This window comes from Saimiri boliviensis, chromosome 12 (genome assembly GCF_048565385.1).
Source record: "Saimiri boliviensis isolate mSaiBol1 chromosome 12, mSaiBol1.pri, whole genome shotgun sequence".
NCBI lineage: Eukaryota > Metazoa > Chordata > Mammalia > Primates > Cebidae > Saimiri > Saimiri boliviensis.
The window spans coordinates 4014582-4041271 of record NC_133460.1 but is presented as its reverse complement, the minus strand read 5'-3'; the positions used below and the strand labels follow the sequence as shown (position 1 = coordinate 4041271).

At 40.0% G+C, this 26690-nt stretch overlaps 1 protein-coding gene across 1 annotated transcript in view; it reads left to right on the top strand.

Moving 5' to 3' along the window:
- Nucleotides 1-26690, top strand: part of RBFOX1 (RNA binding fox-1 homolog 1) — a 2539409-nt gene that overhangs the window by 2497813 nt on the left and 14906 nt on the right. Inside the window, 2 exon segments of the mRNA XM_074383161.1 lie at nt 8241-8305; nt 25030-25082. Of these exon segments, the coding sequence (XP_074239262.1) occupies nt 8241-8305; nt 25030-25082 (118 nt within the window).

The window sequence follows — 26690 nt, the reverse complement described above, 5'->3', positions numbered from 1 at the left end:
TGGCTAGGGTGGTCTCAAATTCCTGACCTCAGTGATCCACCTGCCTCAGCCTCCCTAAGTGGTGGGATTACAGACGCGAGCCACTGTGGCCAGCCATAAACCTCTTCATTTTAATTTTATTGCATAGAGTACTAAGTTTCTAGCCTCAGTCACTGCTAAGGAAGATAAAGGAGGACACTCCCAGATTCTTCCTACGCAAAATGTTCTTCACCCTGGAGGTGTTATGAGAGCAGGTCAACAATTCAGCAGCAAGTATCTCAGAACTACTGGGCTTTTCTAGGTACCCTGCTCCCTCCCTCCCTTGTCCTTTGTTCTCCAAGGTCTTTCCATCCCTACCAACTGATCTTGGAGCCCTGGGGCATTTTTTAGTTCTGCCAAAGCACACAGCCTTTGAAACACCTGCATGATCCCCGTAACTGGCAAGCCACAACCTCCTCTCTCCAATGACCTCCTTCTGAAAGTTTTCAGAGGAGAGAGGATTGAGCAGAGAGGGACAGATGATCACAGATGTCCTGAAATTGCCAAAGGGAATAGACTTGTTATGAAATGCTGTGAGCCAGACACAAAGGAAAAAAACCAGGACAGCTCGTTTGGGCAGAGGGCAAAGAAAAGGCTTTCATCCTACTCAGGAGCTGAGCCCTGCAGGAACGCCACTGCCTCAAGTCACAGTGGAGAGGTTCAGGCACAGCGTGGGTGGGTACTCATGAGAGAGGACAGGGGGTTGTCTGAGAAAGGAGGATAGGAATAGTGTGTACCCAAGTCCCTTCCACCAGAGAACAGAACAGAAAACACACACACTCTTGCATAAAAATATAGGAATTTTCATGAAACATATCAGATGTACCAGTTCACTGTTACTGCCTAGTGGTATACCTTTAAATTCATTTTAATTAAAAAGTGGGTCAAGTTAAGCAAACTGAGGAATAGAGGTGATACAAACAGTTACAATACAAAGATTAAGGTTCTTAGACCTACAGAGTCACTCATATTTCAAAGTGAAGCTCTAGATTTTTTTTTTTTCCAAGACAGTCTCTGTCACCCAGGCTGGAGTGCAGTGGCATGATCTCAGCTCACTGCAACCTCTGTCTCTGGGGTTCCATTGACTCCCCAGTCTCAGACACCTGAGTAACTGCAATTACAGGCACCTGCCACCATGCCTGGCTGATTTTTGTATTTAGTAGAGACAGGGTCTGCCATTTTGCCAAGGGCGGGTCTCAAACTCATGACCTTAAGCAATCCACCTGCCTTAGCTTCACCGCAAAGTGCTAGGATTTACAGGCATCAGCAACCATGCGGGACCCCCGAAGCTCTAGGTTTTATAAAGCCACAAGTTGACCAAGGAGTAGAAAACAAGCATTGTTTAACTGAACTGAACCAAGACTTTTGTTGGGTGACCTTCTCAGGGAGAGATCACAGAATATGGCATTTGATCTAAAGATAACTATTAATATTACAAATGTGAAGAGTGACAAAGAAATAATGAACTGTTAAAAAGAATGGACAAATGCACAGAAACTGGAAGAGGATAGTGGGGTGTCTGACAATAGCAAAAGCAGAAAAGAGGGCTGTACAGTATAAATGTTAATCATGTTCTTTTTTATTAAGAACATCCCAAGTGTCCCAGTATTAGAAGCATCCATGAGGGCTGCCTAGTAAATATGTCTTGGGATTCCCGAGCATTTTGCCACCATTCCTGAATTCTGTATAACAAGGTTCTGGTTACCACTGTGGCTAAATACAGTTATTTCTGAATTCATGTCACTCTACACCCATATGTTTTAAAACAGAGGTATCCCCATTTCACCGACGTTTGAGCTCACGAATGAGAAGTGTCCACAGCTTCAGGAAAATGTAAAGCCCTTGAAACAAGGAATCTTATTACCTCCATTTTTTCTCTCATTCCAGATGAGAATTTTTATTTTTTAACTTTTTTATTTTTGAGACAGAGCCTCCCTATATCACCCAGGGTGGAATGCAGTGGCGCGATCTCGGCTCACTGCAACCTCTGCCTCCCAGGTTCAAGCGATTCTCCTGCCTCAGTCTCCAAAAACAGCCAAGACTACAGGCATGCACCCCCACACCTGGCCGATTTTTGGACTCTTAGTAGGGATGGGGTTTCACCATGTCGGCCAGGCTAGTCTCAAACTCCTGACCTCAAGTGATCCACATGCCGTGGCCTCCCAAAATGCTAGGATTCCAAGTGACAGCCACCGTGCATGACCCAGAAGAGAAAACTTTTTTTTCCCCCCAACAAAAGAGAAAATAACTTGTCTAGAAATCTTCACCGACACTGGGGCTTGAGCCCGCGTGATCTGACTACCGAGTCCAGTGCTTCAACCCTGAGCCTACAAACGAAAGTCATTGCTCTAGTGGAGCAAAATTTGAAAAATACAGTGAAAGACGGGAGAGAAGTGAAAGAATAATGGAGCACAATTGGGTGGGCAGGTTACTGAGAATAATATTTGTACTGGAAACATTGAAGTAGGCAGTGAACTAGAAGATAAAGGGATGGTGGAGGGGAGAGGAAAAAGAATGTTACCATGCATAGCTCTATAAGCTTAGACTCTTAAAGAAAGAAATTTGAACTGAAAAGGAAAGGCAGACTGTTTAAGAATAAATATGCATACACCCCCTTTATAGGGCACATCCCTCAGTCTCTTCAAGTGTTCATCCACCTCAGTGTCTACCCTGGAACTGGAGAATTTTACTTCCAACTCTGACCACTCACATGAAAAAAGATGAGTCTTGCCCATGAATGACTGTTACCTCCAAAAAACCACAACTTAGTCCGTTCAAGGATTCTACAGAGACCTTCCTTGCCAGTACTAGATTTGTATGAAATGAAAGCATTTTGATGATATGTGTATTAACCCAGTTTACACACACACACACACACACACACACACACACACACACACACTCATATACCCAGTTTCTCTAGTTGGAAAGTATTAAAAGCAGTTATTGTAGCTTCAAGTGTAATTCATGAATTCACAATTTCCACTTTTGCTCTATTATTGGTTGAAATAATTAGGCATTGGTGTTAAATGCTTAGATATTCCAGAAAATGCCAATCCTGAGATAAAGAGATAAATTTGAAATAGGTAATTTGGACTGTTGGAATATGCTTTGCGAGGTACAAAGCCATGAAATTATCTTTTTCTTCTTTAGCCATCAACACAAGTTACAGCACAAAGTGGTTGGATCCCCATCTCCACCTTCTTTGATACTCTCCATTGCAGAGATTTGCAATTAACAATGTTTGTCAATGTGCAGTGCCCCTTTCAGCTTGGTGGGTCAGTCCCAAGTCTTGGTGAAATCAGAGAAGCAAACTTGTAAATGAATTGCTCTGGAATTTGTCTGACTTATGCATTCTCTTTTATTTATTTCATTTTTGCATTGAAAACATTACATTTCTGTTTCCTTATAGAGTAGTGTATCAAGAGCCTGTGTATGGCAATAAATTGCTGCAGGTATGAAATCCCGACTGGTGGAGAAACTCATCACTATGATTTGTGGGTTTGCTGTGAAATCCTTACTAACAAGATAATTCTGGGGAGGGGAATCATTCTCTAACATAGGAGGAAAGACTTAACTGAATTTTCCAGTTTTAATATGAAATCTCCTAGAATAGAAGTGGCTATCCCCATATCTTTTGATATATCCACTGACCGTGTTGTGGCAGTTTCTTCCAAACATGGGTGCTGTTTTATGACGGATAGTAGTTGGCCTTGGCACTGAACTTCGTTAGATCCTGAGTGTCAAAATGGTGGTCTAGCATGGCTGTTAATTTTTAAGGTATCTGGACTCAGCCAATATAAATCCAATGAAAAGAATTCAAGGTTCTGATTGAACCAGTTGTCTGGGTAATGTTTTAGTAGGTTCCCAGAGTGAACTGGAATGGTGAAATCCAAAATCTCACATATCCAGCATTAAGAGTCAGCAGGCCTGATGTCTAACATAACCCTCCCTGGTCTTTTTAGAGCTGATCTGAAACTTCTTACCTATTGCTGTAGATTTTAAACCTATTTCTCACTGCTGAAGCAACCACCAACTAAACATGTTTGTAGGAAGGGAAAAAAAAAACATTCTTTGGAATGTGGCTGGTTGAGAGTCTCCAAATTTCGTCTATTAAGGACATTGAAACTGTCCAATAAAATAAGAGATGAATGTGAAACTGAGGATGATCAGTGGGAGTTTTAGGATATTACTTTCTCTATCACTGCAATTCCTTTTTTTCTTCAGTATTAAGAGTGAATTAAGAAAGTACTTTTAAACCGTGAGAATTTATTGAGTTGTAACTGAAACCTGAATGTGAGAAATCGGTACTTTTAACCTAGTAAAGGGCAATATAGTTAAAATTCCTGAGATAAACTTTCATTGTCACATTTCAAGAGAACTGGACCTCTGACTGTCACCCTTCAAAAATAGATAAACCTGGCTGGGCATGGTGGCACACACTTGTAATCCCAGCACTTTGGGAGACCAAGGCAGGCAGATTGCTTGAGACCAGGGGTTCAAAGACCAGCCTGGCCTACATGGCGAAACCCCATCTCTACTAAAAATACAAAAACTAGCCCGGTGTGGTGGCACATGCCTGTAGTCCCAGCCACTTGGGAGGCTGAGGCAGGAGAATTGCCTGAACCTGGGAGGCACAGGTTGCAGTGAGCTGAGACTGCACCACTGCACTCCAGCCTGGATGACGGGGGAAGACAGTCCAAAAAAAACCCGACTATATAATGCAGATAAATTAGGGACTCATTAAGATTTTCATTTTACAAATGTTCTTTGAGTACTATAATGAGTAAGATTTAAGTTGTATGTATACCAACATACCTGTTTTGCACAAAGCAAGAGTTGACCCTTGGATATTTTTCTATTTTTTTATAGTAATATAACCAGGGAGCCTCTACCCCTGGTTAAGCTGATGACGACTTTCCCATGCACGCAAGCTGAAGGGAGCACACATAGCACATATATATTACAGTCCTAGAGATGCCCACATCCCCACTAGTACAAAGAGGTTTCCCCTCCCCTCATTCCTCTGTGGCCACTAAAACATCTGTTTTCAAAAGTATGCTCTAAAGTGAAACTTTGATTTTAGCCTCAAATTCTCCAAGATGCCTTGGAGGTCCACAATGTTCATGAATATTGTCCCAAGGAGTTCCACAGACAGTTTTACTGTAACTGAGCATCCAACCAAACTGGTTTGGTTGTGGCAACTTTCCTTTCCTTGCTGGTAATGCCCCACAAGCACAATTTTGAAAATGTTTTATTAGCTGGGCACAGTGGCTTTCACCTGTAATCCCAGCACTTTGGGAGGTTGAATTGGGAAGATCGCTCGATCTCAGGAGTTTGAGACCAGCCTAGGCCACATAGTGAGACCCCATCTCTAGTAGTAATAAAAAAAGAAACAGTAAAGACCATCATTTGAGGTCCGGAATGGGTGACAATCTCAAGAGACCTCTAGAGGTTTTGCCAGCCAAGGAAACTTCTCAGTCCACATGAGTGGGTCACTTTGGTGGCCTCATTTGGTGATGGTGGTGGCAAAAAGACCCAAAATGGCCATTTGAAAATCTTACATAAGGTCACGTTTATATTTTGCTGCCCATGATGTGGAAAAATTATGTTTCATGAATGAGGAGTATAGAACTATTTTGTGCCTGTCATGGCTTGTTCCTTTGGTTTGGTGCTGTGAAAATTCTAATTATCAATGACACATTATTATCACGATCTCGGAAGACCAGGTTCGACATGAACATGATCTGGTGACAGCAACTGAAAGTGAGTGTTCCTTTTACAGACATTGCCATGGAACCTCGGAGTAGGTCTGGCTATGCTCAGTGAGCTGCCAAATACAGAGCAGTAGGATTGATGAGAGTCACCTGTTAGAAAGGCAAATTACAGCAATTTGTATGTTTTGTATATAAAGCAATTTGTATTTTACAGTGTATGCACACATACTGAGTTAATACGCAACTCTGTTACTTCTCTAGTATGAAATGCATAAGAAGAAAAACAGCGAAGGAAGACTACACAATAGAGATGGAGAGATAAAACCACCTAATCCCACTTTCCCTAATTATTACGTATTTCAGGGATCATTTAGACTGGTACTGTCCAGTCCTTTCGCCACCAGCCCCCATGTGGCTGTTTAGATTTAAATTCAAATTAACTGAAAAGTAAATTTAAAATGTAATTCATTGCATTAGTTACCTTTCAGGAGTTCAATAGTCATTTACTAGAAGTAGCTACGATGTCGGACAGCACAGATACGTAACATTTCTCTCATCTCAAGTGTTCCACTGGACAGTGAGACCACTGATCAAGGTCGAAACGTTTTTTTCTCCACTGGCTCTGGAGACTTCACATTGTCATGACCCTTGAATCAGGAATACTCACAAGCAAATTCCTAGGTAATAAAGACAGATGTCAAGGCATTGATGACCTAGGCCTGTCTCGTAAGAGAAACACACATACCACACATACACTCTCTCCACTCAGAGCTTTAAGTCTGTTGCAGCTCATGTCTCCTAGAAATCAGCTAGCCGATTCTAGCTCCCCCATACCTCACTGTCACGTGCACCCGCACACCTATATCTTTCTGTACACATCATGAAAGTCAAGAAGATGAACAAGTCATATAGAAAAATGGCTACAGAAACCTGGTAACCCGATTTCTCTTCAGTCTCTCATTCTATTTGTTGGACTCAGTGATGTTTTAACAACTGCTTTGGTTTTATAACTCCCTGAGCACATTTAACGTGTTCCCCATTCCTACTTTGAGAACGTAGTATTTGGAACACCAGGCGGCATCTGGCTAGGACCTTTTTTTGTGGTTACCTTCCATTATCTTTTAAAGGGAAGCTCTAAAACTAAAAACCTGGCTCTACATGATTGGTGATTACCTGTCAGTTTTGGATGTGTCTTCTCCAGGACTGACCCAAAGAATAAATTGCGAAAGCTAAACTCATTTCTTTGAATTGCTATGCAAGTGGTAACATGTTTACCCTGAAAGTTAACCGTGGCTGGAAGGAGGCAGAAAGAAATGGAGACCAGGTTACCTATATCTTGTAAGAGGCTTTTTGTAGCTTCCCTGTTTCATCTATTTCTCATTGTACTACTTAGTTTCATGAGGCCACATGCAACAAACCTACTTTTCCCTCTCATGATTCTGCTGTTGCATACCTCTGACACACTGCTTTATCCCGAGTCACCCCTTTATGGTGATGGGGAGAACCCTTACCTCAGAGAGTTATGTGACTGTGTATTCTAATTAGAACCTGGATGGTCCTGTGCTATCAGTGGACAAACGGGATCCTGTTTGTTAATCGTGCCGAGATCATTGTACAGTGTTTGATGTATCAGGGTCACCCACTGAGCAGAAGCTCCGTTATTTTCACAGTTTGATAATCAACGCTCCACTGAACACAATTCCTTTTGAATATGCCTATTTGCTCATCCTCTTTGCTTAATTGAACAATGGCAATTACTGGTACATACAACTAAATGTTATTTTTCTTTTCAGATTTTTTACTCTGTTAATGGTTTTATTTACAAATTAGAAGACTTTATCCTATTTTCCACACCAAATTCTGCATCTGAAGCAGCATGATACATAGCCATGTGAGAGCTGTAGCCAAAAAGAAGAAATGTTCGGTCATTTTCGTAATAGTTGTATAACATTTAGACAGCTAAAGACTCTTCAATAACATCAGTGGTTCAACAACCAGATAAGAGATTGCTAATAAAGTGTCAATCGAATGGTGATGTGATTTAATAACTAGGAAAGACAGGCAAGCATTCACTTGATTATTTTATAAGGAAATAGGAATTGGGTAAAATTCAAGGTGATATCCGATAAAGGTAAAGCAGAATCATTGTTGAAAATCTGGAAAGTTCAGCCAAGTATGAAGAGTGTTTAAATAATCCCCTGTAATCCTCCCCCACCCCAGGACAATCACCGTTAACATTTCAATACATTTCCTTCCAAGGCCCTCTGGGCTCTCCTTTTGGGATATGCTTATAACCGCTAACCTTTAACATCCAGCTGGGGATGGTATTCCACCCCTTGTTTCTCCAGGGTGTGTTTGTACTTTCGCTTTGATACTAAGCTTTCATTAACCTGAACTTTAGGTCAGTAGATTTGGGTAACTGCTGTTATGGTGTGGTCTTGCCACTGGGCGTCCCTGTGTCGGGCTCCGCTGCCTTCCTGAGTCACATTTCTCTTTGCGTTTTAGGGTGGTTATGCTGCATACCGCTACGCCCAGCCTACCCCAGCCACTGCCGCTGCCTACAGTGACAGGTAAGGGTCATCCTTCTCGTGCTTGACCACTACTTGGAAATTAACTTAACGGATGGGAGAGGAGATTCTCCTGTGGTCTTGGTGAAACTGCATGACTGCTGGGGGAGGTAGCACCCCAAAAGTTAGGGTAAAGGTCACAAGGCCCCACAGAGAGAAGGCAAATGCTGAAGCCCATTCTAAACTATTCACCCTCTCTGCTCAGACAGAAAATGATAGCCTTGATCCCTGTGTAGTTTTTCACATCCCTGAATCCCTGTGAACACACCTTGCATACACACACACACACTAGCACACACTCTGTACAACCTTCTTATGTAAGACCGTGGTTTCATCTAACTCACAGGAAGAAAAACAGACCATGATCCTGCAGGTTACCTCCACTTCAAGCCCCTTATTTCCCTTTTTACAAGGTTTTATACCCAATAAATGACTCCCTCCATTGCATTTTAAAAATTCAAAATAAAGGAGATGGGGGAAGTGTCCCTGACATTTACACGGAGATTCATGCTTTCTGGCAATGCCCAGGGTCCGGTCCTACAAACCTAAGTCAACTTTTATTTGTAATGCGCACCTCAGGTCAAGGCAGGTAGTGGAAGGAACACAGTGTGTTTGAGAAATGGTGAGGACAGAATGGATGGGTGGGGCGTGGGGCGGGGTGAGGCAGAAATGAGGGTTTTCTATTACCCAGGCTTAACAGAGGAGTCGGTTCCTGAAACAGCCAGCTGTAGCTCTTTCAGTATGGTTGCCTTGAAAAAGGAAAGTGTGTGTTTTCATATCGAATGCAACTTCTTGGCTCTGTTTTCCGAGGACGTAAATGTGAATGTCCAGATGCTCTGCATGCACAGATGTCATTGAGAGTGCTTATTTTGGTAATGACTCCTTTCTTTTAAAGATATGTTTCATGAATAAAACAATGATAACAATTTGCATGTGTGGCTGGGGCATGCTGGGTCAGACAGGTAAGCAGGCGATGTATTTGACTCCTGAATGGGCAGTGTCAGCAGCCTCTGGTCCTCCTACCCGGCCTGTTGTGATGTAGTTCCTACCTCGGTTTGCTGTGGTGTGCTTTCCTGCAGTTCCATTCCATTTCTCACGAGATGTGTCGTTAGCTAATTGTAACTACAGAATTCTTGCGATCTAATAAAGCAGAATACATCCCTGAACTCTAAAAGCGGCATTTTGAAAACCCCATGCATACACTTATAACAAATGGCTCTTTGGCAAGATGGAGTTGAGATTTGCTGTCTGGTTCTATGCAGGTATTATTTTCTTATAAGCAGCCGTAACAAGTTCCCGAGGCTGTAGGGAGCCTTCAGAGAAATCCAGACAATTGTCAAGACAAGGTTCTAAATAAATAATCCATTTACCCAGTTGTTATCTTCAACCCACTTTGACACTGGATTAGTAGAGAGGATCAGTAAGGCTAATAAAAATGATGACAATCTTGAACTACTCAAGATCATTCCAGAAACGAAAAGGTTCAATGTTACTAAATTCTTCACTGAAGAGTCACAAACTATCCATTGTAATGTGTGGTTCAGCTGCAACCCTCAATTATTTTTTATGAAAATATCTCTAGATGCTAAATTCTCAAACACCCACTTTGTATAATTATAATCATAGTAACTTTAGCCTGCTGTATAATTATAAAAATCTTAAAAACGGATTTCTTTGAATATGTATCTTGCTTTTCAGTATAAATGCATCTATCCCCAAGTTGAGGGAAAAAAAAAAAAGGTTAATTACAAAGATAAAATTTAAATTGCCTCCTTCACTAAGACTGATCTAGACATTAAAAAAAATAAACAGTGTTTAATACTATTAGAATTACCTGAGAATCTGGCCATCTCTACTTGCATTCACCTAAAAATTAATTTTGAGATTTCTGCATCTTGGAGTACCGTACGTGTAAACTCTGTTATTTTGATATTATTCAGATGTCTCATTGGCAGTATGTCCCACTGAAAGATTGCCCGTGTTCTTGGATTGGTGAATCTATAATAACTGCGATCCCTACTTTAGTGCTGTAGTTTGCTTAAGAAACCAACTAACTATACTGTTGTCCATTTAATTTCCCTCTTGTTCATTGGAGAAATTTGCACATTAGGGCTTTTTGGTTGCTGTGGAAATTGATAATTATTCCTATTTAACTTTATCATAAGCAAGACACTTGCCACATATGGAATTACTCATGGAAGTAAATTTAGTAATAAGTTAATAGACAAAAGACAATCTTTAAAGTTGTATTACTAATTTTTTTTAAATGTCGCTATTAAATGGTGCTACTTCCTTTTATTCTTAGTAAGAAGGTATTGAGAAGGAATACCTTTTTATAGAAGACACATTTAGGGGAAAATGTGAAATCATCAGAATAGCTTTCAATCTAAAAATGCCTGATACCTAGAATTTATCTCAGAAAAAGCAATAGTGTAACCAATGACTTTTATATCATCACTGTATAGTATCAGCAATGATAGAATTTTTTTTGTGTTTTTTTTTTTGTTTTGTTTTGTTTTTTTGAGACAGAGTTTCACTCTGGTGCCGAGGCTGGAGTGCAGTGGTGCCCTCTTGTCTCACCGCAACCTCCGCCTCCTGGGTTCAGGCAATTCTCCTGCCTCAGCCTCCTGAGTAGCTGGGACTACAGGCACGCGCCACCATGCCCAGCTGATTTTTTGTATTTTTAGTAGAGACGGGGTTTCACCATGTTGACCAGGATGGCCTCGATCTCTTGACCTCGTGATTCACCCGCCTCGGCCTCCCAAAGTGCTGGGATTACAGGTGTGAGCCACCGCACCCAGCAGTGATAGAATCTTAGTTCCTTTTCTCTAGGAGGCAGGCAGAACAACGAACACAAACTTAACACAAAGAAACTTCTTCAAAATATGAAGTAAGATCAGCAGGCACTGAGAACGTTTTGGTAATGCTCACTGGTTGTCACTTATCAAAAGAGAAACAGCAACAAACTTTCCCTGTAATCGTCAGATTCACTCTTCAGACATCTCAAAAGCAAAAGAAGTTTGATGTCCCCAGTTGGTAGGATTTTACCTTTTATCAGCACAAATTAAGCCCTCATCAAATCAAAGATTCAGGGACCTTTGAAAAATACTGAACTCCAGTAACCTCAGGACTGTCCAGAAGGTCCTTAATGGGCACCTTGTAACTCCCTGCCCATCATCTTCTTGGTTAAATGATCACATGCTGATTATCTTGGAGCAACCTGGGAGGCTCTGAATGTTGACCTCCAGAATGAAGACCATCTGGTGTGGGCAGAGATTTCCCCAAAAGAAAAAGACCTGACTGGACTAGGTAATTTTCTAGTCTCATTGACAAATTTAATGGGAAGAGGTGAACCTCTTCTCTTGGCATTTAGGAAACGTCTGGTAATCACGTGACCTCACCAAATCCTTGTTTCTAATCTCACTTTGATTTATGCAAAGCCAACTGTCTGAACTCTCAAAGGAGAGCGTTTCCTGAGCTTGAACCAATCGAAGCATGGCAGAGGGGCCTTTGGTCATCTGGTCATTGCATGCCACTTGGTGTTGCTGATGTGTCTGTGATATGTTCTGGATTGGACAGGTCCATCACATCAGCTTGAATGGCTTGCTTGAATTAAGCCTGGGGGCAGGCTTCTCTTTCTTGATTGGCTCATGGTTTCTTTGTGTATTATGACTTGGTGGTCGTTGCATCTTGAAGCAGACAAACTGGGAGGTGGGGAGTGGGGAAAGATACCCTGTTTGATGAACTGTGCCACGAATATTTGGGAACATATGATGTGTACATAGCTTTGATGAAAATGTTATCTCCCCAGAAAGACAGACATTCGTCATGCTTGTCCTGCTTGCTAATGCTCTAACATTTCCTGATGATCAGTGCATGAAAACGTCCCTCCCCGTCAGGGCAGAAAGTAGCTAGATGCAGAGTAACTAGAGACGAAAGGAATACAGAGTTTATCCACTCAGATTTCATCACAATCCGATTACACTGATAGTTACCAGGGGCCATTTCTTTCACATAAAACATGCATTTCTTGTAAAGATGCATTAAAGCCAAGAAGCTTTTGATATAATTGTACCACCAGGCCACACAGGTATCTCTAAACTGAGCAAGAGACTGCAAGCAACAGATTTTTGCTGATTTTAATGTATAGCTCTTTGGTTTTTGAGACCTTCAAGTTTTACTGCTAATGTAGAGCTAGAAATTGCTACTTTTGTGTGACAAAAATGACATATTGGCTCTATTGTAGTATGTATAAAATATTTACATATCAATGTAAGTCTTATAAAACTCAATACAAATCCACATAAAATGCCATGTTATCTTGCTCTCTGCAGAAACATGTATACATACACACACTCTTCTGCCTTGGGGCCTCACAAGGGACTCATAAGTGTATTCTTCTTAATACAAAGAAATCAGGTCTTGTTAATTTCAAGTGGTCACAAACTACAGGCTAGAAAACGTCAGTTACATGCAACATTCATAACCTATTAATGAAAGGTTCTATTTCAGAGACAGATCTGTGTTTCTTAGAACCTTGTAAGGATAAGTAGGCATATCTTTGGGTGCACAGAGGATTTGATCTTTCATTTTAAAATTATTTAAGTGACAGAGCTAGATACATATATACAAGCTCACACATACATAGATGGGTTGAAGGATGGGTCGATGGATAAAGATGTTAAGTAGATACATAGGTGGGTGAATGGAAAAAGGAAAAGCAGCAAGGAAGGGCCCATCTTTCTGTCTTCTAATATTTCATCAAAAGCTAAATACAGGCGATAGAACTAAATCTTTATGTGCAATCTTAGTTCAAGCTGAACTAAAACAGTAAAAGGATTTGACTTGATTTCCATTAGTGCACGCTACTTCCTGGCTATTTTAAAGCTTTATTTCCTGGTCTCAGATTAAGTAAAGAAACACTGTCATGAAAATAGGCAAATAGGTACATTAACAATGATGTTCTATTTTATTTGGAGTCCTTATCCGATGATACCTACTAAAAATTAAGTGATTGTCAACATATAAAGTATATGAGCATCCTGAATAGAAAATTTATCATTTAAGGGCTTATTTTTGTAGCAAGGTTAATTTTTTAAAAAGATGTTGTGATTTAGAGACATTATCTTCTCCTTTTTTTTTTTTTTTTTTTTTTTTTTTTGGCCATGGGGTAGAATACAGAAAGTTTAACCTGTGGATAATTTGAAACCTTAATAAAAATAAAGGTACAAAGCAGACATGCCTTGCTTTCCCCAGTCCTCTTATCTGAACCAAGTCTGATGAGGGTTCAAAGTATTTCTAGGTAAACAGCAGTAGCAGCCCTTGTTCCTATTCTTTGTGATGTGTGGCAAGGAGCGATCTCAAGATCTTATTCTAGTGCCGTATTGAAAGCAGCATCTCCCAAGGCCAGGTCAAGACTTGGCAACTGCCTTATTGGCACATTTACTGGTTTATCAAGACAGAAGAACATCAGCAATGTAATAGGGTTGTCAACTCTCTTTTCTGGGAAATAGGCTGTATCCATTCTTTTTCTCACATGCTGTGGAAAAAAAAGGTTTTATTTATAAAATTAGAACAATAGCAAATGGTTGTTTTAGACATCCAGTTTTGTTGTTCATGTTCTTACTTGGCAAAGTAAGAATTGCCAACTTTATGCTAGGCGCCCTATCATATTTTATTTACATTTTCAGTCTTTTTTGAGAAGTCTGTTGGAAAAATATAGTGAGAGCATTCTAAAACATGGCAATGCCAGAGATGGTATTCTCGGATCAATGAGGAACTAAGGGTGGAGTTCGTGGAGGTTCAGAGGGGATCGAAGAGTTTCCCATGCCATCTCCCCCATTGAGATAGAGACCCAGGGGCAGGGGAGAAGCCACTTATGAGTTTGAGTCTAGGCTGTGGAATTAACACATGGCAATAAGCTGAAGTCATACCTCTGTGCCATTTTTGATGGTGCTTTGAAGAAGTTGTTCTTGGTTTTTGTTTTTTAAAATGTTTTTTGTTTCTGCTCATCCTGATGAGCTCTCTTGGGTTCTTTAAAAAAAATAATAATTATGATCTGTCCAGATGTACTAAGAATGCAGCAGAAATGAGTCACTCATGCCTTTATATCCTCCTGTGCCCCCATGTCTAGAAAAGCATGTCCAGGTTTTAATTAAAACAAGAAAGTATGTGTATATATACATGTAGATACTTTCTTGTTCATTTGAAGTTTGCTTTACTAACAGATCCATTTTTTTGTTGTTTTGGGTTTTTTTGTTTTATTTTTCTTGCTGATTCAGGCACTCCTCAGGAAGAGAAAGTGAAACCAGTTGTCCTAGACAGGTTTAGAGCAGCTAAGCAGAAACACGTACACTTTGCCTGTGAGAGTCCTATTACAAAGGACACATGCCAGATAACTTTAATACTTGTGACATATATGTATATATAAACACTGTTAAATATGTAAAACAGTGCTTCTCCTAAAGGGATTAGGATTGTATATTCTCCAGAAATATTAGGATAACTAAGAAAATTCTATTTTATCCTGATCTGCTCTGTAGAGACTGTCACTAATTTCATTTGATAAGAATGGAGATGGCTCTGAAATAGTGAGGAAGGGAAGGTACATCTCAGCGTTTGATGGCAGAGCCACTGTAATTTTTGAAAATTGGGTTTATGGATGCCAAGCTTTCAGAACTGAAAAGTAAGACGGCTGTAACTGATGGACATATTTGCCACGTTTGTCTCATTTTTAGCTTATAGAAGTCATCCACACACGTATGTTAAAAGAGAAAGTGCTCAAGTTTTTCTCTCAGGAAGTAATTGCCTTTGGTCCATAATCTAGAATGGCTTCATAACAACTGTTATGCACTACTGGATGAATATGTAATTGAATCAGTTTTTTAAAAGAACCAATCCTGTAACAGTCAACAGACTGGACCAACAAGGAGTTGGGGAGAGATTAAAGGAATTTTCAAGCCCAATAGACCATAGCTGTCACAGCCACGTGGGTAGACACTTTTGCCAGTGACGAGACAAGGTGTAACAACTCCTTTGGTCATGTCATGGCCTAATTACACACTTTTTAGGTCGCAGACCATTGACTTGATAGGCCACAAAAAAGCGAGTAAAGCCTATCTTTTCAGCAGTAGCAGCAGCAGCAGCAGCATCAGGGCCCTTTAGGCGTGAAGGGTTTAGAGGCAGGTTGGGAAAGCCTAACGCTTTCCAGATGTAGGTCTGTTGAGAATATACACCCAAAGCCTGCAGATGAGCCATTTCTATTAAAACAAAACAAAACAAAACGTACTTTCCCTAAGACAGCAATCCAGTAAAGCAGAACATACAATGTTAGCTCATGAAGCATTTGTGGATGGGGCAATAAAAATTAAACCCCTCCACTTGGTTGCCTTGCTTTTTTGTCACTAGGTAGTATACTATGGATAGTATACTATCAAGATGGAATCTTTCACTAAAAATATCTAATATTGCCTTTAACGTTATCAAAGCAAATTCTGACTCTGTACTCATGATCACAAGTTGAATTCTTTTCCAGAAGAATCGATTTCTATTTCAATATGGCCTCTAATTTTTTTTCCACATTTGTGTGTAGTACATACATGTAAGCAGTCACTGGACAGAAATGACTTATTTCCTCCTTAGGGTAAATTACAATGTTTGGTTCCTCTGGAATTAGATGCTCCTCAAAACCGTAATGCATTTCATCTGTAACATATAAAACATTTAGAATAGGGGCACCCCCATCGGAATTTGAGGGGATGGGAGTCTGTGGGGCAAAAACTCGGGAGAATCCCTATAAAAAGTCACTAGTCACTTTTTTTCCCAAGCTAATTCTTGCTGCCTTATGATATGTGACTGTTCAAATAGATTAACAGATTTCTGAGAACTGAAACAGTCAAAGCCAAATATTCTTCTCTTATTTATCCCAATCATTTAAATGGAAATGCTTTGGCCTGATTATAGAATTATGCCACATGTCTAATAAGCTGACACAGTGGTTCTCATAGCTTTTGGGAACCTGGAATTTAAAGAGAAAAAAAAAAACCCTATGACTGTTAGATGCTTGTAGCATCCTGTCAAATTCTTGTCTCCTTTTATGATTTAAATTCTGTACTATAAAATTTTAGAATGTATTAGGAGATGAAGAACTTGTTTTTTCCACCATTTCTTCCTTGTTAGAACGTTTCTGGACTGCTACTACTCAACAGAGGATGAGTCCAAGTAGCGGGAGAGGAGGAACTTCCCTAATTCTGCCTGGGCAATACCAGCTCCTCTGCTATTTTTGTTTCATTTCTGTCTCCCAAATTTACAAAATGAACAAACCGAAAAAAAAAAAAGTGGTTAACTTGTTCTCTTTTGAAATTTCAAGATTTGAGTGGATCATCTAAAAAGCCCGCAGAGCCTTTCTATATAAAGTATGGTTTCCAGACCAACACCGTTGGCCTCACCAGGAGCCTGTGAGACCGTAGAATCCCAAATGCCACCCTACCCTGCTGAACCTGAACCTGTACTTTCAAGGTTCCAGAATGACTGGTGTGAAGTTTGAGAAACCCCACTTTAGAGAACAAGCTTCTGTTCTACCCAGATATATAATAATGTTGGCCGACAGTTCTTCTGCCACAAACCTTGCAAAATTTAAGAGCACGTGTCTTTGAAAATTGGTTACCATTGTCTCTGTACTCTCCCTTCTTCAATGGGAAAGGAAGCTATCAACAGTTGGGCATCCCATCAATTCCACTGTGACTTCTTCCCTCACCTGGCCCAGGACCACAGTTAATTCTTTCTTAACCCCAAAAGATCCATGACCATTAACAGTTATTTATGCTAACATCAAGTCTGTAATTACATAACAGATTCACACTAACATAAGAAGTACCTGAAAAAGTTCCATTTGATTTAATTTATAGATGCTCAGTTTTTTCCTATGCTAAGTGGAAAACATGGTACTAATTAGAATCAGAGATGAAGGTGAACATTACTTTATAAACTGAAAGAGGTGGTACAGATGTTATCAATAACTCTGAGATTGACAGACATTTTAGAAAATATGCTAGTATTTACAGTGAATATATAGAAGCAATAGCAAGTACATTAAATTAAATGCATTTAAAAGTCCAAGATTATTTTTAGTCTAGGCAATCTGTAAGACACACTGTAACGCTAACCTTCTGGGAACCTGTGCCTTGCTCAGCATCCCAGGACTTGTAGGTGGCTGTGACAGGAATAGAAATAGGATCTTTTGTACTCATTGGACCAGCTCTGATAAAGACATACGCTAGCAAATCATTGCTGTTGATATACATGATGTGATTACAGATTGAGATTGACACCTGGGTCGGAATCTCTGAGGTTATTTACATGAGATAACTTGGGCAGGCTAACCCTGAAGCTATTTGACCTTTAACTGCCTCATCTATAAAGTGGGCTTAAGGGATGATCATTACTTCGTTGGGTTGTTGTGAGAATTAGTAACCGTCATCAACGGAAAGCCCCCCCACCCCCCCCCCGCCAAGATATCCTGTCACTTAGTAGCACTCAGGGTATCAGGAGCAGCAGCTTTGGACTATGGGAGTATTGTGCCTTCTTCCTGTGTGAAAAAACAAGAAGTTTCCTGTGGGATTGGGTTTTATGAGTTAGAATACTTTTTGACCAAATATATTTGTTCTTGGTTTCCATTTTTAAATCTTGACTTCTGCCCTAGATACATCACAATAGGTTGGGGGAAAAATTAGGAACCATGAGATCAAATATCTGATCTTCCTCGTTCACACCCTGTGCCTTGGATATTCATGATTTTTTTCTGCCCATGGAGCAACTTAGGCCACCATGCCTGCATTTGCTTTGTAGAAGAAATGGCCAGTCTCCCAGTTTAAATGCAGCCTTCTAAGTATCACTGCCTTGGATTTTTGTAAAATCAATTGCCTGCCCTCTTCTTTGGGTGGAGAGAGCAGTAGACTTTCCTTTGTGAGTCCCCCCCCAAAAAAAAAAATAGCGCCAGTATTTTCTACCAAAAAAATGATTTCACATTCATTTCTCATTCAACCTGTACAAAAGGTCCAGGACGGGGATTTACTATTTTTAAATCTCAATTTTTCCAAGTAAAGAAACTGAGGCCCAGAAAAGTGAAGTGAATTTTCTAGTGGAATACAGCTTGTATGCAACAAGGCATGGTTTCCAGATTCATGGTTGCTTTCATTTCACCAGAGCCTAGACAAGAAGTCCAGTGGGAACTGGGGAGAATTTAAATGTTGAAGAAAGTAAAATGATAGAAGTGAACTGTTTTCAAGGTCTCCAGGTAATGGAGATGCTCTTGGGTTTGAATTTCCAAGACTCAGTTTTTTGGGTTTTTTTTTTTTTTTTTGGTAGAATATCCAAACTGGGGAGAGATTCATTGCCCTTTATCTCCTTTCTGTTTAAGCTTCTTTATGTGTATAATGTGAGCAATAGGAACTGTGTCTGAATGAAATGTTTTTAAGTACATTTTCCTATGTTCTCCCTTTCAAAAAGGGCTAGGTGTAGAACCGGTGAGAGCTTTCTACAGTCAATCCGGTTACATGTCTGTGCATACCCGGTCTCTTTCTACAATTTGCCACAGTGTATTGAAGCACGTATGACACAATACTAAAATATGAATAAAAGTAACAGGGCAGGGAAAACAAACACAACAACAATGTGAATCTGAATGGGATTTGTACCATTCCGGAGTACAGTGTTAGTATTGGATGTGGGAAGGAGGCAAAATACCGATTGCAAGCAACCTTCCTTTTTCGACAATAAAACAAATGTAAATTTGATCATGAGCTTCCAGACAGGCAAGTCCAAGATACTCCAATGATTAAGAGGCTATGAGCATCAGATCCCTTAGACTTAGCTCAGTACCTGATATGTGGCAAGCCCCTCATTTACAATCTAAGGATTGAATTAATGAATATGAGTCAACTATTTGATAAGATCGGCAATAAGAATTTTAGTAGGTGCGTCAGATCTGCATATTGTTTAATATTCAGAAAACACTCACGGCTGAGTTCCATATGGCACTTCTAGCAACTTTAAGATGAACAAGGATAAACTGATTATTGTGAATTTCCACCTTAATTTTATATGTAAAAAAGGAAGCATCCTGGTAAGCATGATAAAACAATTAGTAAGTACTATGATTGGAATATAATTCGCAATTAAAATGTTACATATAAAATGTCAAGATCAACACTAGTGCAGTTTAGTTTAAACCCAGAAGACAATTCTGCTTCCCACAGAGGCAAGGTACATATGCTTAGAGGTATTCATACAGTGAGATTTGAGTTCTTCATGCTGGTTGACAGATGAGAATCGCCCCCAGGGGTTTTTCAGGCATATTTGTGCATGGGAACCACTCTGAAAGATGCTAAACTTAAATGACTGGGTATGGACCTGGTCATTAGTATTTTATTTAAAGAACAATCCCAGATGAATATTTTTTTATTTCAAAAGTATTGGCTGGGCAGTCAGGGTTAAGAACCTCTGCCTTATAAACAACCGATATCCCAGTACCTACAGGTGGAATGGGACTTTGTGCCACTATCATCTTGGAGCATCTTGGCTGCCACCTACCAGGCCACAAGACCAACTCCTCAGCTGTAGGGATTGCCTAGCAGACATCCTTGGAAGGCTGTAAATACTGTGTGTGTGTGTGTGTGTGTGTGTGTGTGTGTGTGTGTGTGTGTGTATGTGTGTGTGTGAATATTCATAGCATTGGATACAAGAAGAATCTTGCCATGAATGAATATCCATCCTGAGTTCTATGTCACAATAGCAATGTAACAGAATTAAGAAGCCAAAGAATGAGAGGTGACCAGATTCTTTACCAATACAACTTAAAACCCTTATTATTTGACATGGGGAACATTCACATCCCACCTGCCTGCACCAAAAGTTTATTCTGCGACTTTCTATCTAGCCTATCGTGTCCCCTCCAGCAACATGGGCTGGCTACCATTTTAATGTGACTCAGAACTTAGCCATGGGTAGTTTTTCAGAGCAAGGAATATTGCAAAGAGATGAGATTTAGTCTAAGGAAAAAACGTGAGCTATGAGGGGGATTTGTGGCAATCCACAGGACTAATTTAAATCTACCACCAGCTGAAGCAGATAGAGTCTAGACGGTTGGTCTACAAAAACCATCTTAAAAGAACAGCCTGGTGACATAAGAGTGAAAAGAGAAAGATCATGCTATATGCCATTTTATCTTCAAGTTATTGTTAAAGCAGAATATATTTTTAATTCTCTCAATTATACTCAAAGAGGAATTCAAATATTTTACTTCTGAGGAACTGAAGATTCAGAATATTAAGAAGTTACTCCATGGAGACATCACACCCCACTGTTGATTAAATACTCCCTATATGAGTGTTCCCAACCAGAACCTTACAAAGTAAAAGCTTGGGTCTTGACCAAAAGCCAACTGTGTTCGGGTTTCACCTCCACCACTTAACAACTTCCTCACATCATGTAACTTTTCCATACTTCAGTTTCCTCATCTACAAAGATAAAAAGAGGAGTTATTAAAAAAAATTAAATACATAGGTATACACTTGGCAACCTGCAGTCCTAGATAAATGTTAGATAAGTAGCCTTTGCAATCAACATTCCCATGAGCCAAGACAAACACAGCCTTCTCCTTTAAACTCCATTTGGCCATTTCCTCATTTTTCATCAATTAGTCATCCTTCCTCTCCTATACCCACAAGCCTTCCCAATTCAAAACAGTCTTCCTGGGACAGGTGAGCTTTGAAATGAAAATGGGAATAAACTTGCCGATTTCTCAGCAAAGTTGCCCAAACTTCGAGGTAAGAAGTAGCAGGAGGCGTGATTCCCTCACAGGAGCACCTACTACCTGTAGCACGGTGAAAATGGTGCCCACCTTGAGCTGATCAGCAGGTAGGCCTGGGTTCTTAATAAGTGTATAGATTACCAGACGCCTCTCCTGGAAATTGTGATTCAGGTAGTCAGAGTGGAAACCCAGGAATCTATGCTTTTATTGAACATTCTAGGCAATTCTTATCTTCAGGGAAGGTTGAGAAATTTTGGAGAAGGAGAGGTAGAATATAGGAAGGGGTTTTGGAAGACAGAACGCGTAAAGACAAAATTAGAGGCAGACTCAAGGGAAAAACGGAAAAAGCTCAAGCAAAGATGATCGTGCGTAAATCCCTAAGAAATGGTCCAGGAAGAAGAACGAGTAAGAACTCAAGTACTGAGACTCTGACAGGGCCACTGTAAGGCAGTTTCTCTTTCAGGCTGAGGTTTAAAGTCAACTCTCTTAAGAGGCATCTAGAAACTAGAAGTACCATTTCTTGGATTTTATCAGGTTTCTGTGGTTGCACTGTCCAAAACCTAAGTAGCTGGGTTGCCCCAAAGGCAAGCCGCATGGCCAAATAGAAGTTGCACAAATAGAAACAAAAGTTGGAAGAGATTCAGTGATTCAACTCCCGTGAATCCCTTCCTTCCATCGACTTCCTTGAGTCACTCTGCCTTGGTGCCATACCACTGATTCTCAGCTGCGGCCACATATTAGAGGCACGTACAGAACATTTTGTGAACTGCTTTCCAGACCTTGCCCCAGATCACTTACAGCAGAATTCACAGGAGCGGGTCCCATCACTGGCATTCTTTCAACCTCCGTGAATCTAAGGAACAGCCAAGGTGAGGACCATTCAACTCAACAAGTGGTTTTCAGAGAAGGAACATTAACACATCAGAATCATTTAGAAGTATTTAAAAATTGCTGATGCCCGAGACCCAGTTTCAGAGGTTGCCATTTAATTGATCTTAAGTGTAGCTTGGTAACCAGAAATGTTTAGAAGTGCACCAATTATTGACAATGTGCAGCCATGGTTGAGAACAACTCAGCCAGACTTGCTTTATCAAACTACAGCTAAGGAACAGACCAGTTTGTGGAAAATCAGGTGCATTTTGAAATTTAAATCCATGAGTCTGTGTTGAGAGAAAACACACACTAAGATTTGCATAAGAAGACCCTGGCACCAGCCTTCCCCTGAGAGGTAGCCCCCCTGTCGAGAATATACCTGCATTGTTCTCATCTTTTAACTTTTCCTTAATTTGTTTGGATATAGCAGAGACATTCATCTCTTTGATCATATGTCTCTAGGCATTTGGGGCAAATGGCTTAAGAGAAAGTCAGATGATCCATTTATGGGTCCTCTAAATCGATAACTGTCTTAAAGTTCAAGGTGAGAGCAACAGCTATATATAAAATGACATAACTCAGTGGATATAGACACCTACGTGACATCTCCCCCCAGAATTCTACAAGAATTCTTCTGTTTGGCCCGACATGTGGACCACCCAGAGCCAATCTCTGATTTTACAGACATTTCCTGTTAATTGCACTTATCAACTGACGAAAACATAGTTCAAGGGAAGTAGTAATCACACCAGTTGAATTCTTAGAATTAATGAGCTCAGCAGAAAGGCACTTTTCTGACGCATTAGGGTGACCTTTCTGGAATGTAATGGGATTATGTGGATTAAAAAAACCAAGTAGTTACAGAATGGATACATCAAAAAAATAAAATACTTACCTGGTAGCCATTAACTCCTTTTGGCATTGCTGCAGAGTCCATGGCATATTCTTTTAAATATCACTATGACAGAGAGCTCTTTGTGCTTTGAGGTAGATGTGAATTCATAGAAGTAATCTGAACCCACTCTTCCGAAGAGGGCAAGTTGTCAAAGGGAATAGTCCCTTTTGTTCCGAAACAAAAGAGACCATGGGTAAAAAATAAAAATAAAAAATCAATACACGTAGGTTGCCAAGAAAGGAAGAGAGAAGAATGAAGGGAAAGGAAAGGAGATAATGGAAGGAAAAGGTAAGGGAGGAAGGAAAAAGGGTAGCTTAAGTGCCCAGTATCAAAAAGAGCATTTAAGGACACCATCTTACTATCAATTCTGAAACAATTTTAAAAACAAGGCTAGTTTCTTACAGGGCTGTTTCTAATCACACTTGTAGGTTACATTTTAAAAGTTCCCTACTCAGTCAATCACAGTTTTACATCTGTGTTGGGTATCTCCAAGCGGCTTTTCCTCATGTCTAGCACACTGGACACTTCCTTACAGAAAACACAGAAATGGAACACCAGGCGGCCCTGGCTTTAGGATTAGGGAGTAGAAATTGGGTAAAGCTGCCCCACTCCCCTGCCATAGATATGTGAATGCTTAGTCCAAAGAGCTTGCCCCTTTGGATAAAACAAGGTCACCATTCTTGGTTATGGTAGCCTTCTTGGGAGCATTCTGTAAATAGAGGTCCTTATAAGTGCTTGGTCTGTGCACACCAGAATACCATACCGGTAGTTAGGAATTCCATGTCTTACTGCCCCTTGAATAAGTCACAGGTGAGTAAGTCAAACCAAATATTCAACCAAAGTATCTCCCTTGTTTTTGGGGATCTTAAATCGTATTGCTCCTCAAAAGGAGAATCTGGGGCCAGATATTCACAGGGTTGAAAAAGTCTGTCAGAATAAAAAGACAGCAAAAAAATCTTGTGGAAGTTAACTTATATTGTCATAAGTGATAAACTTAGTTGTGGCTTGTTATGTAGGAGAAAAATACTAAAAATATTATTCTCAATGCATGTATAATTTGTATATATTTTATTGGTGTAAAAATGACTAGAATTTAACTGAATGCGAAATTCTAGAGAATATTCAAAGGGCAGCTCTATTTATATTCCAGGGTGTACCTCTTGCAACAGTAAAACTTTCTTAAGATGTTTTGAGAAATGCTCAATCACTACTTTTGAGGCATTGAAACATATGAACAAAACCAGCCACACTAAGAAAAAAAAATACATTTACCTTGGTTCTTGCTGATCCACAGGCATGGTAAAAATCTAAGCAATGAAAACTCAAAGCCTCGGTACTGCTGCTATTGAGGCATTTAAGAACCTAACCAGTCTCGGTGGGCCATTTTTATAGTTTGCCCGACACAGACGACCTTATTTCCAGAGGAGTAAGTCGTACCTCTGAATTAGAACACATTACATTGTGGAAATGTCTCAGGTGGAAACATCTTAAGAGAGTTTTATCGTCTTTCTGGATTTACTAAATCAAAGTAAAGTAGCATTTTCTATTTTCATTCTTTTTAATACTGCATCATTAAAAATAATTGAGACAGATAGGGTTTATTTCAATTGATGACTTCTTAGCTTTAGGTAGCAAGCCTAGTTTGATGAGGAATTATCTATAACACATCACCACATAAAACTGTCTTCTTAAATGACAGTGCTTTTTCTTAATTTTTGTTGATACTGTAAGTCTGGAATTTTATAATTTTCCTAGCTAGCTGTAGTGTACTCTATTTCTTAATCAGTAGTCTTTTTTTTTTTTTTACAAAGTAATCTCTTTAGCATAGAAATTCATATAAGCACAATTTGAAATGCTTTAGCCTTAGAAACATATCCTGGCATGTTTTGGTAACACGTAGTATTAATATTTGGTGCAACAGCTTGTACATGGTCCATAGTCTGACACTATCATGACTTTAAGAGTTCCCTGCATGCCTATTTCATGATCTTTCTAAACTCTCTAAGTCTGAGGTACATCAGCACATTTCCTTTCAATATCCATTCACACGCAACACCCTTCCCTCCCCTCATCTGTACACATCGAACCAATTGGCAGAGAGCACATTTCCCCCTGAGCGAGCAGTATTGTGAATTTTATCTTCTCTTCCAGAAATCAGTTCGTCTTCGTTGCAGCAGATGAAATTTCTTGTAACACCTCTGCAGGTAACAAACATTGCTACTTCTTGATGCATCCATCCAACTCTCAGTATCCTTTTTTTTTTTTTTTTTTTTTTTTCTTCTTCACATGCTGCAGTTGGTCACTCTAGAAAGTTTAGTTAAAAAAAAAGAGCTTGTATCTTTGGAGTACAGCTGAAGCCTTGAGGCTCTGCCGTATAAGATGACATTAGGCATTTTGCTAACTTTGATGTTTTATTTCTGGTTTTAGTAATACATAGTCCAGCAAAGTAAAAATATGTTGAATGAATCCACAAGAAAGTCTCCTGGTATAATCAGTGTTCTTATGGTAACAGAAGGAACAGGGAGATGAGGTACACAGACTTGTGACTTCCATGTATTTTGACGTATTATGTCTGGGTTCATAGAGATTGGTATGTGAATTATTTGGGATCTTTATGGAATATTAGAGGCTGTAAAAGACTGAATTTACAAAGCTAGAGGCATTCGGGAATATAATTATCTCTGTCTTATAAGAAGGGGATCTTCATTCTATCAGCCAAAGATCCTCTATTTCCTTTCTTATAAAACGTCTCTCAAGTAGCAGAAGTTAGAGAGACCAAGTATTTTGGTTTTGAAACCAGGAAACTGGCACACGGAAATTGCATCGTTGCATGGTATGTCCGTCAAAATAACACCTGTCTTTTTTCTTTGATGTGGTTCAGAACAGTTTGCTTTGTACTTTCATTAGTATGGAATTAAATGCCAAGATAGGTGAGTGCCTGAACACCAGATTTTTTTTTCCCCTTTTGTCCTCATTTTTTTTTTAAGCCTAAACTATGACCAAAACAATCCCTAGAGAATCTTGCCAATGTGTTGTTTTCAGCCTTCGAGGGAGGACGTTGCAACTTATCCCTACATAACGGAGCATGCCGTGACCTTCACACACACACACACATGAAACTGAACCTTACAGATAAAGCACTCATCTGTTAGCTTTTATCAATGGTGCCGGAAAAAAAGGCTTCTTTGCCAATGCTTCACTATTTACTGCCTTTAGTGAGAATGAATGAAAGGAAGCCCAGAGAGCTAGGAACATGCACCTAGCCCTCTGTTCTAGAAGGCAGGGTCAGTTTTATTTATGTAGTTGTCCTCAGCCTTTATAACGCTTTAACGTCTTACCTGGTGAGTTCAAGAGGTATGCATGACGCATGCTGACATTTTAAAGCAATGGCATACTCTATGTGAAACCCCTTTGATGATGGTCCTGCAATTTCCCCCTTAACCCCTAGACTCAAATATCTTTGCTTCTCATTGTGAGACGTGGCAACATCCTTAACATATTACTAATGCCCAGTGCTAGATGTGATGGTTCATTGCATTGCTGGAGTGGTGGGGGGATATTCCTGCAATACAAGAGTTGTTTAACATTTTCAGAGCCTTAGTGGAATGGAGCATGCAACCAAAGGGGAGACTGCTTGGGATGGGAGGTAGGGGTGGGAAATAATGTTAATTTAAAATGTTCATAGGCAGGCCGGCCATGCACGGTGGCTCACGCCTGTAATCCCAGCGCTTTGGGAGGCTGAGGTGGGCAGATCATGAGGTCAGGATGATCGAGACCATCCTGGGTAACACCATGAAACCCCATTTCTACTA